Here is a 14,338-nt window from a genome sequence, read left to right on the forward strand (position 1 = left end):
TCTTTAATACCCTGAAAGTTAAAAAAGATGCCAGTTTTAGTTGAGCAAATATTTTGCTCAAACCAAGAGTAGAAATAGGCTGCAAAATAAACCTACTGTTGGTTCTGGGAAAGTGGAATTTTAATACAATACAAACAGGCCTACTAAGAAAGGCTTCTAACATTACATTAAAACAAACAAACAAACATCTGAATCTGCGACATATGAAACAACATGTAGGATAATAATAACCCTTCACAGAAGCAGTGGCGTAAACAGCCTTGGAGGCCGCACTCAGGGCAATAAAACCCTAATTGCTGCGCTTTGAATTGTGGGTAAGACATGTCTGCGCTCTGTCCTCATCTGGAGGACCACCTTACCCAAATGTGGTAAACGACTTATCCAAATTGTACACAAGGGTCTCGAGTTACAAAACGGCGGACTTTTGTTTAAACATTATTTGTGAAGATGTCGAAAAACACGCAGGAGGAGCGCGTCTCTGGAAAAGCGCTCACAAGAGCAGCGATTGCTGAGATGCTGGCGGAGAATTTCGAGAGGCTGCCTGACATTGATCAGAAACTCTTCATGTATGGACCCATGTATCTGGGGGGAAACGCTGCACTTGCAGGACTGATATCTAACAGCTTGTATCGCAGAGCTCTGAATGTTAAACAGGCGCCCATCACCTCCAGCCTGCCGATGGCCGTGCTGCCCTTCCTGACGACATTTGCACTGTACAATGCAGCGGTGTCCAGCCCCCTCATGTCCGGTGACCTCAACTGTCCCTCCTGTGCCCTGATGCGAGGCGCACTTGTTGGCGTGGTCGGCGGTGGGGTGTACCCCATCCTCCTGGCCTTACCTGTGAATATTGGCCTCGCGACCAGGTACGCCACAGCACCGACGCCAGAGAAGGGCAACCTGCTTCGGTACTGGGTGGACCTCTCCAGACCGATCCTGAGGAGAATGAGGGCAGTGCTGGTGCTCCAGGCCTTCTTCGGTACCTACCTGAGCTCCAGGCACTTTGAAATGTACACCAAACTGGCCCAGATAACATTTGGTCCAGGCGGAGAGGAACTCAAAGACTAAAATGAATGATTAGCAGAGTCTCGTGGTGTTTATGCTGATCAATTCACCATTTCATATACAATATGCCTGAGATTTATTCCCCAGAAATAAATCTGAAAAAAGTGGGTTACCTCACTTCACAATTGTGAAACTGAAAGATTAATTGCTAAGGGAAATAACTGTTAGTTGCAGCCCCTTTTACATGACACTGCTAAACACAGGGCTGCAACTGACTGCTGATTCCCTAATGAATTTATCTTTGGTGACTCATCTTTGAGTTATGCCTCGATTGCAGCTGAAATCTTGTAATGTGCCTGTCATGTGGTTGTATTTGAATAAAATGTCAGAGCTCATTCTTTATTTGGAAAATCATGCTTGTTTGTGTGAATTCGTGGTCAATGCAATGCTTTGATCGAGGCACAAACCTTGACTGGGCAGAAAAATGGAAATCGATCAAACCAAGCATTATCCTACACCAAAGCTGCAACGATTAATCGATTAGTTGTCATTAGTTGTGATTAAATTAATCGCCCGCTATTTTGATAAGAGGTCAGTTTCTCAAATGTGAATATTTTCTACTTTCCTTTCTCCTCTATGACAGTAAACAGAATATTTTTAGGGTTGTGGACAAAACAACACATTTGAGGACGTCACCTTGGGATTTGGGAAACAGTGATTAACATTTTCAACCATTTTTGGATATTTTATGGACCAAACTCACTGATTAATTTAGAAAAGTAACCATAAAAAATAAGAAAAGAAGGAAAATATCCATTGGTTATTTGCAGCCCTATCTTACACAAAGTAAATTGCAGACAATCAACTAAGCATGGCTCACTTTTATTAAAGGCTTTTCAGGAACCAGTCACACATCTTGCAGTGATGTTGAAGGCTAAAGTGTGTCTGCTTGGCCTCAATCACCATGAAAAACACTGAATACACTCTACTCCTTGAACTGCACACAAAGTTGGCAATGCAGTGACACTGTTAAAAAGAGCAGAACCGATGTAATGTATGTGATTGTCACTGAATACGCATGTTTAACACAGGCAATGTTTTATTAAAACATGTCTTCACTTTAAATGGCAGGTTTGACTTCACATCTCTGGCTCTCTAATAATCCTAACTTAGCCGGGGAACGTGTTACAGGGAAAGCAAGTTTATTGATGACAAATGAGGAGGGAGAATTAGATCAGTCTGTTATTGAGAGGGAAAGGTGCTTCTTAAGAGGAAACACTGACATCAATCAATTATAGCAAACTGAATAAGACTTATAATTACACAGTTCCCGACCCCTTCCCTATAACACCTCCTCTCCCTCCACCACCCACCCACAAAAAATGGCTCCCGAATCACGACAAAGTTGTTAAAAAACTAAGTTCAGTGACAATCCCACAGAACAATAAACAACACATTTCAAGTCAGAGGAACCTGAATTGTCATAACAATCAGTGATTCATATGGCACAAGTTTCCCTCTTCACTATATAGAAAGACAAAAGTCTCAGAGTCATCATTGTCCTTCCACAGAATGCAACAATGCATCACGACTACAAAGTTTGTGTTGCAGTAGTAATCTTTACAAGGTGGATATGCTTAATGCCCCTTTAAAAACACTTGTTGTAGCATGCCATTGGAGTTCATATTCAGTAAAGGAAAGTTACAATAAAAACTATACATCTGTCAGCACAGAAATCTCCATAAATATATCAGACAACTGAACGTCAGTCAGAGAAAACTTCCTGGAGAGCAGAAAGATGAAGGGTAAATGTCACCTGTACACAATCTACACCTGGCCTGGCTCCTGTTGTGACTGTTAAGCTATACTGTAGTTGTCTTGCATTAATGGCACAATACATTTAAAAAAAAAGGAGTAAACAGTTTTTTTTAAACAGTTCATCTTCCCCATTTAACACTTTCCCAAAATAAAATACAATAAATAAAAACACAAGAAGAGATGACCAATAAACCGGCTTCTCCAGTCATTCTCATGCAAAACAAGACAAGAGTGACAATCTGAACAGACATGAGTGCATCACAAACACTCACACACATACAAGTACACATGAGATGAACTGGTAAAATGCTCAAGGCATGTCCTCGTCTGTCTTCCCAGATACACACAGTTGCCGTTCCTTCAGTAGACCTATAAAATTTGACAGTGGATACGGGCTAGCCAGCGCCCTTCACATCATTGTAAGTTACAGTACATTACAAGTAAAAGGAAAAAAAGTAAAATTAAGTACCTAGACAAGGCTTTGGACCTAAGGGGAAGAGAAAGAGCAAATACAAAAACAACGATAGCATCAGTAGGAATTTCATTTTATAAAGTGGTTTTCCCTGTAACTGTACTCTCTATAGTAGTAAACATATCTTCACAGAGTAAACACACATTGAGGGAAGGGGGAAGGAGAGGCCGTATCCCTCTCCAGCATACTCTACCTCATCACTCATAGCTAATATTCTGCAAAGGCATTTTGCTCCAATTTCCATAGCTTAACTTTTTCACTTAACTTTTGTTTATGTCATTTGTTCTTTTTGTCCTTTTTTTTTTTTTACACTCTTCTTGATGAATCCTGTTCATCGTGTTTCTTTTTTGTTCTCTCTCTCTCTCCACCATTTCTTCATATAAAAACACCTAAGTACCAGCTAGGTTCCTTCACAGTTCATTTTAGTGCAATGAGAACGCACGCTCCGTCGCTGGTGGGAGGCTTAGCTGCCATCAGACCCTCATGTCTTTCCCAGAACATTAGACCTGATGGGAGAAAAGAGACGAAAGGTTCATGAAGCACGGCATGTCGGTTTACAACAGATACCATGCCTCATTTGACACGTGTTGTTATTCTTACCTGAGTGCTTTCCACCTGTCCTTCTCTACCTGGTTCTCTGGACTTTCGCTCTCGTAGGACGCAAGGTAAAGTCCTGGGGAAGAATGAGAAAAGAAATAAATGGTAAATAAGTAAAGAGGATTGGTTAGTTTGAGCAAACTATAACGACACGTGCAGAGAAGTTTATTAAGTAAAAACAGGTTCTTACCGTCCTCGCTGAAGATGGGAGCAGTGTGGAGGTAGTGCAGGATGGCCCGATCCTCCTCAAATGGACACTCCACTTGTTTCCATGTCATGAACTCCCCAACCTGCCGTGCCAACTCCACAAATTTCTACAAAACAAAACCACACTGAGTGAATGTTTTTTTTTCGCAAGGTTAAACGAGCCGGGGTCAGGAGAAAAGCCACTGGCTCACCTCAAAGTTGACGTGGCCATTGGGCAGCCGGTTGGCACACCCTTCATTCAGGAAGTAAATGTCTTTGATCAGCAGACTGAAGAAGGGGATCACAATCTGAAGAGAGAAAACAGGCAGGAAGATAAAGGAAATATTGACATGAGGATGAAAATAAATGATTGAATCGATGCCAGAATGCTTTCAGAGTGATAGTGGCGATGTGGTGCGGAGCCCTACCCTTTCTCTGTTGCTGTTGGCAGTCTGAGAGCGATGGGCGGCCCCCCTCAGGGCCGTCCTGTAGTTGTAAAAGTTTCCCGTAGGATCCATCTGATGCTGTTAAAGCAAATCACAAAAAGCAATACCCTGTCAACTCCAAGTTATTATATATCTTGTTCTTCTCAGCAAGTGAAGATATGGATTTGTGTTTTACCTCGAGAATAAAGAACTTGGCAGTTTTGGCTTTGCCCCAAGTCTTCTTCAGCCGTGACACGGGACTCATGTTCATACCAGCTACGGGAAGAAATGGATTTCAGGTATTAATACCAGGTCATGCAGGATAATTTTCTGAGATAACAGATATCACCAAAATAGACTCACAGATGATGGCCATAAGGGAGTTGAAGTTTCCAATGTTGAAACACTCCCTCGCAACATCGATGAAGAACTCTATCACCTGGGCCCTCTGCTTCTTCTTTGCTGGCTGCAAAAACAGATGTTATTGTTTGATATTTACTTGTTTTTTTTTTTATTTGAATTGAATGTTATCTCTCTTTACAGGTACCATCACAAATACAATAATTAAACTATCCTTACTAGTGTAATAACATAGATTAACCATTAGGGGGCAGTGATGCTCTGTAACAACTACACTGCATCTATCTGATGCCAGTTTATTTGTATATTGTAATTTATGTTTTTTCCAGGAATTATTATTTAAAATACAAAAAAATACAGAAATACTGGAGATATAATAAATAAGAATATAAAAATCCAACTATACTTTATCATGTTTTCACATTTTCAGTAGTATGTCCTATCAATTTACAAGTACACTTCATTATCACACTCATACTCATTTTTGGCACAATGAGTACAGTTTGTGTGCCGTTTGATTGCTTCTGAAGCCTAGTGTCAGAATAAATGAGCACCTGGTGTACCAACATTTGCCACTCACCATGCAGATCTCAGTAGCTACCAGGTAACACAGTCTGTTGAACCACCTGACATAAGCCTCCAAGTTGGAGGTTTTCTTCTTCTGGTCACTGAAGCATGGCTGTTGATGATACACAAACACGCACACACAAAACACAAGTCAGTTTGTGGAGTTCTACCATAGGGAATTCCTCTCATCCTAATTAGCTTCCTGACTGCAGGCTGACCCCCCGTGTGAGCGTAAATGACAAAGACAGCGAGCTGGGAGCGGAAATAGCGCGATCAATGGAGAGCACGAAAAAACCCATTGGGGAAGGACAGATGGGAGGGAAGAAGAGTGAAAGAGACTGCAACTGAATATGAAGACTACAGTAAACGAGAAACAGTGGGAAAAAACGAGTGTACACTCAACAGTATCACAGGGAGGGCAGATAACCCACTTGTGTGTGCTTGCTTAAGTGTGCGATGTTATAATTCTGTGCTGTATTTGACCCTTGTTGCCTGCTGACATTTAACCAAAACCAAAACTCCTGTGGTTTGACCTGCGAACAGACTATGGGTTTATAAACACTTAAAATAAAAGCATACCTGGGTTCCATCTAGCGGGTCTTTCTGAACAAAGGCTTGGACAAACTCCTCCGGACCGATATGTCTCAAATGTTCCTGGCAAAACACAAACACACACACCGATGGGGGTAGTCCCATTAATAACTCTTTCATTTCAGTAATGGAAGACAATCAATAAGGGGAAGTAATGACTCATTGACGTGACTCATTGGAATCATATTTCCTCAAAGTGACACGAGAGACAATATTCACTTCTATTAAAAGACGACTGCGCAGTCACATACCAATCAAAATGACTCATTCGACTCGTGATATAATCCACAGACAAAAACAGTGCTGCACACACAAACAGTGACAGAAAGTACAATGGAGTCTAATTCCTTTTAGTCAGAATTAGCATGTTGCTAAAACCTACAACAGAAATAGTCCTGTATGTGTGCACATGTCTGTCTCTCTCTCTTTCTCTCACTCTCTCTCTCCTTTTGTGTGTGTGTGTGTGTGTGTGTGTGTGTGTGCGTAGCTGTCAGGTCACATATCCACAGCGGTTTTATCCTCTGTTTAAAGCCCCAGGCACATCACTGACTTCTAGGGTGATGTCACCACTCAGACAAGGGTACAAGCTTACTCAGGCACACACACACACACACACACACACACACACACACACACACACACACACACACACACACACACACACACACACACACACACACACACAGATACATGTGCCCACATCAAGACACACATGAATAGGCTGATATGCTCACATGCTATGCGAGGGACACTGCAGAGATCCTTTGTTCATGTATGTTTTCGTTGTATAATTCCCTTTTTGTGACTCTGGGTGATGACCAGATAGCGCTGGAATAGCTGACAAGCAATAATCACAGTAGTCCTAAAGCGAGCTTCAAAAGATCACAATGTTAAGTGATTCTGCCAATTATAGTTTGCTATTATACAATTTTTTCCTTTGTTTTCTGAGTCATTTTCTATGACCTTCAAATCTCTTTCTATCCACTCTATCTCCTCATTTGATGTCTTATATTCCATGGTCATGTCCTTGACTTGGACAACTGTATGTCTCCACCCCATGCTTTACCTTCCTTAGCACCTTCGCTAACCCCATCTTTCATCCTTTCCACTCCTCCTCATCCATCCTTGTTATCATCTCTTACCCTGACCTCTGTGTGACCCGCACTTCCCTCCCTCTCCCTTCCCTTCTCCTCACCAGCTCCACGTGGGTGAGCTGCTGTGCCAATGTGTAAGGGTCGTTGCAGATGGAGAGCATGTCCTTCTGGATGGGCGGAGGCTTGGTTTTGAAGGCCACCAGCTTATCAGAGATGGAGGAGGCGTTGAGGGAGACTTTGACAATGCTCTCTTCCCCCTGGCTCATCAGGGCCAGCCTCTGGCTAAGCTTCTGCAGCACCTGGTTCAGGGTTTTCCAGTAGGCCTGGGGAGGGGAGGGGAGGAGTGAGGAAAGGAGAGGAGAGGAGAGGAGAGGAGCTGTCAATAATGACTTTAATGAATAATTTATTAATGCTTTTTTATCTTCTCTTCTCTTATCCCAGCTCTTTATTTTAGAACTTCTGAACAATTTAACGTACAACAGGTAATTTACTGTAGAGTTATTCAAATTAGTATCTTAGTATTAGTATTTTATGCTACTTTATACTTTTACGCCGCTACATTTCAGAGGTAAAAATACTTTTTATTTCATTCCATTTATCTAACAGCTGGAGTTAATAGTTACTTTACAGATTAAAATTTTATAAAAAACATATATCTACAATATGATGATTTGTTATAGACTTGAGTGCCTTCGCCCTGCGATGGAGTGGCGACCTGTCCAGGGTGTACCCCGCCTTTCGCCCGATGTCAGCTGGGATTGGCTCCAGCCCCCCGCGACCCTGTACGCAGGATAAGCGGTTGGCGATGGATGGATGGATGGATTGAGTGCCTTCCAGTATAGAAAGATTAGCTCCATCTTGACCAATGGAAACAGTAAAATGCTGATTGCACTTTAAGGAATTTAATAATAATCCAATTATGTAATATAAATCAAAGCACAACACTCTGAATGGGACCAAATATGCAGTGAGTACTTTTACTTTTGATCCTTGACTCCATTTTACTAATACCATCTTTATTTTTAGAACAACAACAATGTATTTTTACATGTTCTCATGCTGTTCGGGAGGATTTAATGAGCCCAAAAATTAACAATGTCATTCTTCAGTTGAATTCAAACATGTTGTCGAGGTTTTGTTTTTACAGCAGTAGCAATGCGCGGTGTGTTGTGTCCAGGAATGTGTGTTTCTGTGCCCCTCTCTCCAGATGACTGGTCACAGGGGCCAGTTAGGTCAGTCTGTCTCACAAATGACCCAGAGCCACAGCTCCCACATGTATCCACACACACACACACACACACACACACACACACACACACACACACACACACACCCAAACTGTTACAGCAAGCTGTAAACACCACCTGCCCTTCCCCGCTTTCTGTCCTCTCTTCACCTCCCTCCATTTTTCCTGGTCTTCCACTCTGACTCCATCACCCTCCTCCTCCTCTACCTCTTCCTCTGCTCTCTGTGCCCCTGAATCCCATCCCCCCATTTTCTCCATCCATCCATCTCCCTCCCTCTGTTTTCCCTTGAGGCTGCGGATAGAGCCACTCCTCTAACATCCTTCCTTCCTCTCTCCTCTTCTCTCCTCTTCTGTAATGCAAGATTGTGTAACACGGAGCTGTGGCTACTCACCCTACACTGACACTCTGACTCCTTCCATCACCCTGCTACAATGGTAGTGATGATAATTGAATTTCGTTCCCCATCAGAGAGTTCCTCACTGCGGCTGCAGCTTATAAAGGCTATAATGGCAACAACTACACTATGGATCAAAATCAGGAGTCTTACAGCCCATCACAAATTATTATCTTGTAGTAACCTTTTTGTTGTTTTATCCTATAAATAGAGCATCCTACCAAATTAAAAAGAAAATTCCTGTCTTTGGTGAAGATGACTGGTCTGCTGGTCATTAGTGTACCTCATCACATGGCGCTATCCTGTGGACGATGTCTTTAAGGTGTCCGACCATCTTCTCGTCCCTGAAGTCAGAAGGGAATGTCTCTGTCCACTCTGTCAGCAGCTGCAGAATCTTGGGACCAAACTTGCGCACTTTTGCCTGTTGTTGAAGAAGTGAAAGAGGTTTAGTGTGTTCTGCACGTGTGACTCCCTCAGCAAAAGAAAACACTATCGTAAAGTCAGCAATCTGGCCGGAAAATCCATGGTTGCCTACATGCAGAGCACGGGTACGTCTGAATGCTTTTTGCTGTGACTGTGTTTCTGTTCATTAGCTTGTGCATTTTCATTCAGGAGTTGTGTGTTTGTGTATGGTGCAGTGCTGACCGTATCGAGTGGGCTCTGATCCAGCTGCTGCTGTTTGATGCACAGCTCACACACCCTGGCCAGCAGTTCCGGAGGAGGGATGAACAGACGAGCGCTCAGCAAGAAGGTAAACACATAGGCTTTCTGTCAAAGGACAGAAGGAGACATTCGCTAAGCCACTACATCAATAAAAAACACTGCGGCTTTCTGTAATTAAAGGGAGCGGAGCAGCACTTTAAACGGAGACATGGGGCTAATCATCTAATTGGCAGCACTGTCACTACAACTATAACCTGAAATGGACTTTCTGATGGAGTTTATAATGAACATCGGAGTGACAGTAGTTCATTTGCGTTTACCTCGGGGTAGTAATCGGCAGTGGGGACCAGGTTATGGATCAGGGTCTCCAAGGAGGCGGAGGTGATCGGGGGCCCATCAGCCAGGCAAGCCCCGGGCCCCGGGCCCTCCTGTGGGGCCTCCTCCTCAGGCTCAGCACAGGCCAGATGAGGGCTGAAGCCACTAGGAGTGGTGAACATGGTGCCTGAGCACACAGTCTGGGGCATTCCTGTCTAAGATACAAACAGAACAGAAAAAAACTTTCAGCAGAATATAGACAGAATGAGGAAGAGGGATAAGGTTTGGTTTTATGAAATGGGAAGTACTACTGGTAAGTATTACTGGTAGTAGTTAATTTGAATCAGTAAGAGGAAATTAATTGAATGCAAATTTTGCTCGCATTAGGTGTCTGGCACGATGGCTCCACTTATAGCAGTTGGTGGTAATGGTGATTTGGGATGGAAACCTGCAATCATGCTCAATAGAAAGATCTTCGCCTGAGACATTTTTCATGGAAATCCCTGGAGTAGTGACATGAAACCTTTATATTGTATCATTAATGCAACTGTATTTTTCTAAACAAGTTAAATGAAGCTCTGCGCATATTGTTTGTTTCTGATGACAATGGACTACAGTGTAGAGCATTGTGTGAAACAGAATTTACTTCACACTCTCCCCCTTGCGCTCATTCTACGCAGCAACACACTCATTCCATCCAACTGATGATCCGCTGCCGTCATCGGGGGATACAGAATATCCCCCAAAACAGCTGCCCACATCGAAAAGACAGAGGAGAGGACGAAAATGTGGGTCACCCAGTCGCTGTTGCTGCATGAAAGCAATCGTGTGGCCTCCATCTCTGCCCTGTATGTCTTTCCCTATAAGCGTATAATGCTTTCGGTTACGCGTTTAAAAAATTCAACATGCTCCTTCACTCAATGGACCAACACAGCAGCTGTAGTGGAAGGAAGCACTTACTATACTGCACGCTGGGGTAGAGATACTACAGAAACCCAGAGTGATCCCCAGGGCGCAATTATCATCATCACTTTAATGCCATCTACAAGTAACTGATAAATCACAGAGATCCTTCCTTCAGTAGTTTTACGGCAATGCAGAGGAAATTATAAAAAAATACTGGTTAAATTAAATGAAATTGTGTACATGGAAATTAACAAGTAATTAGATTTTGCACTTTTGGTTTCTTATGTCTGAATTTGACATTAATTGACATAAAAATGGACTCTGCTCCTGCTCTCACTGATCAAACCTGGTGACTAGATGTACCTGAATCACTCATCATCACCAAGGACAACTGTACTCTCTGGGCGCCTTCAGGCGAGTTCAGCAGCACAAAGGCTCTACGCCTGCAGGAGTCACATGAAAGGCAGCACACCCACATGCTGACAGCGAGACCTTAAGCAACATGCAGGAAGTTATTTCAGATGTAAACACGCCATGTTCTTCCTGCTGTTTGTAGCCTAGACGACAGCCTGGGCACGTGTGAAATCTAAAACCTAAAGCAGAAGAGAGGTAACGCAACAAACGAAAAACAAATTCAGAGAAGTAACGGTATATCGGAGAAATGGCAACATGGCATGATATGGCCACATCAGCGATCACCAATATCCTAAAAAGCAAACCTAGCAATGACTCAGGCTTGCTGCAATCGTTTCATCTTCTGGTGACCTTCAGGTTCCCTTCCACCCCCCTCACTTATCAGCCATCTTGATATACCGGTGTCACAGTTCCCTGGGTCCCTGGGGTGAAAGGTCAAGCACACACAGGCGTGCAGGAGTGATGTCTCAAGTTTCCTGTGTGAGGAGTTCAGCTTTCCTTTGTTCTCCCTGCTCTCTTACACATGAGCAAATATTCATGCACTTGCACACACCTAGACAACAACATGCACAGCCAGGCACATAAAAGGCTGGGGGATGGGGAGCCTTTCTGTGGGACAGTTTAACAGCCTTCCTTCCTACTCACACCGCTGACACCCACAGCCATCTCTCTCACAATATACACTGCGGTTAAAGAGGGCCGACATCTTCTAGTCTGCTCCTGAGAGCTATAATCTTGGCTCCTTTAATAAACCCCACTCTGTGAAACAGTGACAACAGCCTGTGAGAGGAGAAAAAAAGAGGTGTTTAACCGAGCAGATGACACTCAGGACATCTGATTGAGCTATATCAGTCTACATATTGAAGCTATACACTTAATAGGGAAAACTCACATACACAGATACAAATAACTTTTATCTGTGTCTCTCGCTGCCCTGAACTTTGAAGAAGCTTTTAAATTGTGTATTTTGCATTACTAGACATTACCACGGAAACCTGGAACAAAAAATATTACTACCATAATCTAAAATGCTGGCCTGAAGTGTCTTCATTACAACATTTAAGCTGTTTTCCTCCAATAAAAGTGACTGGCACTGTCTAGATTACGTTACAAAAGGGGAAAGCCGGGGGTGCCCTTGCAGCGACCTCCTCTAGATTGGATTACAACACGCAGCCGCAGAGAAGACATGGTCTGATAAACAGAGAGGGGTGAACCAATCCAACATGCCTTTATAAAAACACAGATGCAGCAGGAAAGCCTTATGGTAACTGGAAGGAACTTCCTCTGTGATGTGACTGACAGGAAGACAAACTCTGCTCAGCTCTAGGAGTGTGTCTGACTAAATCCAGGAGTTTATCTGTAAGCCATCACATGCATACAAATGAACACACACACACACACACACACACATCTCTGCCAGTGTGTTTGCATTCATATAAGTGTGGAAGTGACGGAGAGTGTTATTCTACGTGCCCACACTGTCAATGATTTCCTCTATCGTTTGTGAAGATCTTCACTTTCCTTATTTCTCACAGTTGCTTCCTCCTCAGCTCTCCTCTTCTCCCTCCAGAATTTCTCCGGCTCTGGTTCTTCATTTCATCGCAGCGCAGCTTCTCTGTCAGTCGATACATCATGGTCTTTAACGGTCGAGGTCAGTCAGGTACAGATGTGTACATCTTGTGAGAGACCAATCGGCAGTGTCTGTGTATCACACCCTCAACCTAGTTGTCACAGTGTCACTTAAAACTGATTAAAACAAAGAAGAGGAAAACTGCACTGATGCATCTTCAAGTGCTTAAATCGAGCTAATGTGAGAGTATGTAACTTTTTGCTGAACAGCGGCCATTTTGGTCAAAAGTGACAATGGTATTTGAACTTCCCTTCATTTCTTAAAATTCTTTAGTCATTAGGGGGACTTTACAAATAAAAGTATTATGTCTGTGTACATGTCTTATTAGTACTACGGCACATGTGGCTCATTAGGAAGCTGCCAAAAATCTGATAAATTGCCTCAAGTGAAGTTCTGCTCCTCATCTCTACTTTAGGCTAGCAGCTCGAGACTATATAAGCATAACTGCTACTAGGATAACACACCCGAATCTCTGACCAAACTGCTCGAGACGGATTGTGGTTAATGTAGGCGCCAAATTTCAACAAGGAAGAAAAATGTGTGGAAAGAAAAAGACAATATCTCTGGTTCTCCTGCATCAATTTCATTATTTTTACTGGCCATCATGACAATGTTATAGAAGAGCATTGCAGTGCAACGGAGGTGAATGGGACTAGTCCTGGTGCACTGCACTGTGCTTGTTTTAAGCTACTTTTGTATTTACGTATGACTGGCAAATGAAAACTAAAATGGACAGCTACTTTATGGATAACTACGGTTTCGAACTTCTTATATTATTTTACAACCATATTGCTTACACCGCTTTTCTTCCTACAATGTAACCAGCTGTACACTATGTATAACTTGTTTCCATATCTCACGACACACCCAGGTCCCTCTGTGCCAGTCATATTGCATCAACACTGCATGAAATAACACACTGAGAAACAAGCAGCTAAGAACAGGTGAGTGTAGTGGCGTGTGCTCTAATCCCCCTTGAGATCTCCAACAGTCAGCCAACGGCAGCCCTGCACTCTGTCTAGACAGCTGGGGGAGTGTCATTGTTCAGGACCCTTGCAGTGTGTGTGTGTGTGTGTGTGCGCGCGAGTGTTTTGTCTTGCAATACTGTCAGACTGTTATCATTGCCATCAGGGGATCCGCCTGCTTTGTTCTATCCTGATTAACAGAATGGCACTGTCTGGAGACACACAATCTTTATCAGCACCCTTGACTGTGTAGCTGTCTGTGTGTGTGTGTGTGTGTGTGTGTGTGTGTGTGTGTGTGTGTTTGTACAGCTATCTTTGTGAGGACAAGCAAGGGTTTTTAACCTTTGGAGTGAGGACCATTTTGCAAAGTGAGGACATTTAGGCCGGTCCTCACTTTATTTTCACTGTAATGGCCTCCAGAGTCTGTTTACATGCTTCTCTCAAAGTTTCAGAGAGGTCCTCAAAAAGATGCCAATATCGAAAATGTGTGTGGATTTTCGGTGTGTGTACGTACTCTGAATACACACACTTTTTGCTCTCTATCGCCCTCTATTGACATAACCGATTTATTGCACAGGAGCAACTTTAACTAGAGAAAGACATGTCTCATGGTTTTTTAGGTAAAATAAAATACATATTATGAAATTTCATTTTGTTTTATTTTACTATCCCTTAGTTTTTAAATATTTAAC

The 14,338-nt window shown here is 42.9% G+C and overlaps 2 protein-coding genes across 3 annotated transcripts in view; one reads left to right on the plus strand and one right to left on the minus strand.

The window, feature by feature from the left end:
• The first annotated feature begins 299 nt into the window (after nucleotides 1-299).
• On the plus strand, nucleotides 300-1,413 carry tmem126a (transmembrane protein 126A). The gene has a single exon (XM_046030572.1). It carries the CDS (start codon nucleotides 448-450, stop codon nucleotides 1,063-1,065), a length of 618 nt encoding a protein of 205 aa, XP_045886528.1. The 5' UTR covers nucleotides 300-447; the 3' UTR covers nucleotides 1,066-1,413.
• A 455-nt stretch (nucleotides 1,414-1,868) lies between these two features.
• Nucleotides 1,869-14,338, minus strand: part of LOC123957631 (ras-GEF domain-containing family member 1C-like) — a 20,975-nt gene continuing 8,505 nt past the window's right edge. Inside the window, exons 2-14 of one of the 2 annotated variants that reach the window (XM_046030570.1) lie at nucleotides 9,737-9,946; nucleotides 9,399-9,521; nucleotides 9,037-9,174; nucleotides 7,214-7,435; nucleotides 6,007-6,081; nucleotides 5,441-5,539; nucleotides 4,864-4,966; nucleotides 4,697-4,776; nucleotides 4,504-4,599; nucleotides 4,288-4,383; nucleotides 4,080-4,203; nucleotides 3,893-3,965; nucleotides 1,869-3,798 (exon numbers count right to left, since the gene is read on the minus strand). In XM_046030570.1, coding sequence (XP_045886526.1) covers nucleotides 3,774-3,798; nucleotides 3,893-3,965; nucleotides 4,080-4,203; nucleotides 4,288-4,383; nucleotides 4,504-4,599; nucleotides 4,697-4,776; nucleotides 4,864-4,966; nucleotides 5,441-5,539; nucleotides 6,007-6,081; nucleotides 7,214-7,435; nucleotides 9,037-9,174; nucleotides 9,399-9,521; nucleotides 9,737-9,940 — 1,458 coding nt within the window. In that variant the 5' untranslated portion in view covers nucleotides 9,941-9,946 and the 3' untranslated portion in view covers nucleotides 1,869-3,773. The remainder of the gene's footprint in view (nucleotides 3,799-3,892; nucleotides 3,966-4,079; nucleotides 4,204-4,287; nucleotides 4,384-4,503; nucleotides 4,600-4,696; nucleotides 4,777-4,863; nucleotides 4,967-5,440; nucleotides 5,540-6,006; nucleotides 6,082-7,213; nucleotides 7,436-9,036; nucleotides 9,175-9,398; nucleotides 9,522-9,736; nucleotides 9,947-14,338) is intronic. The other variant, XM_046030571.1, reaches the window with a different exon arrangement.

This window comes from Micropterus dolomieu, linkage group LG19 (genome assembly GCF_021292245.1).
Source record: "Micropterus dolomieu isolate WLL.071019.BEF.003 ecotype Adirondacks linkage group LG19, ASM2129224v1, whole genome shotgun sequence".
NCBI lineage: Eukaryota > Metazoa > Chordata > Actinopteri > Centrarchiformes > Centrarchidae > Micropterus > Micropterus dolomieu.

Bases quoted from the DNA above. Each gene is read 5' to 3' on its own strand.
- tmem126a (XM_046030572.1), top strand. From the start codon at position 448: ATGTCGAAAAACACGCAGGAGGAGCGCGTCTCTGGAAAAGCGCTCACA.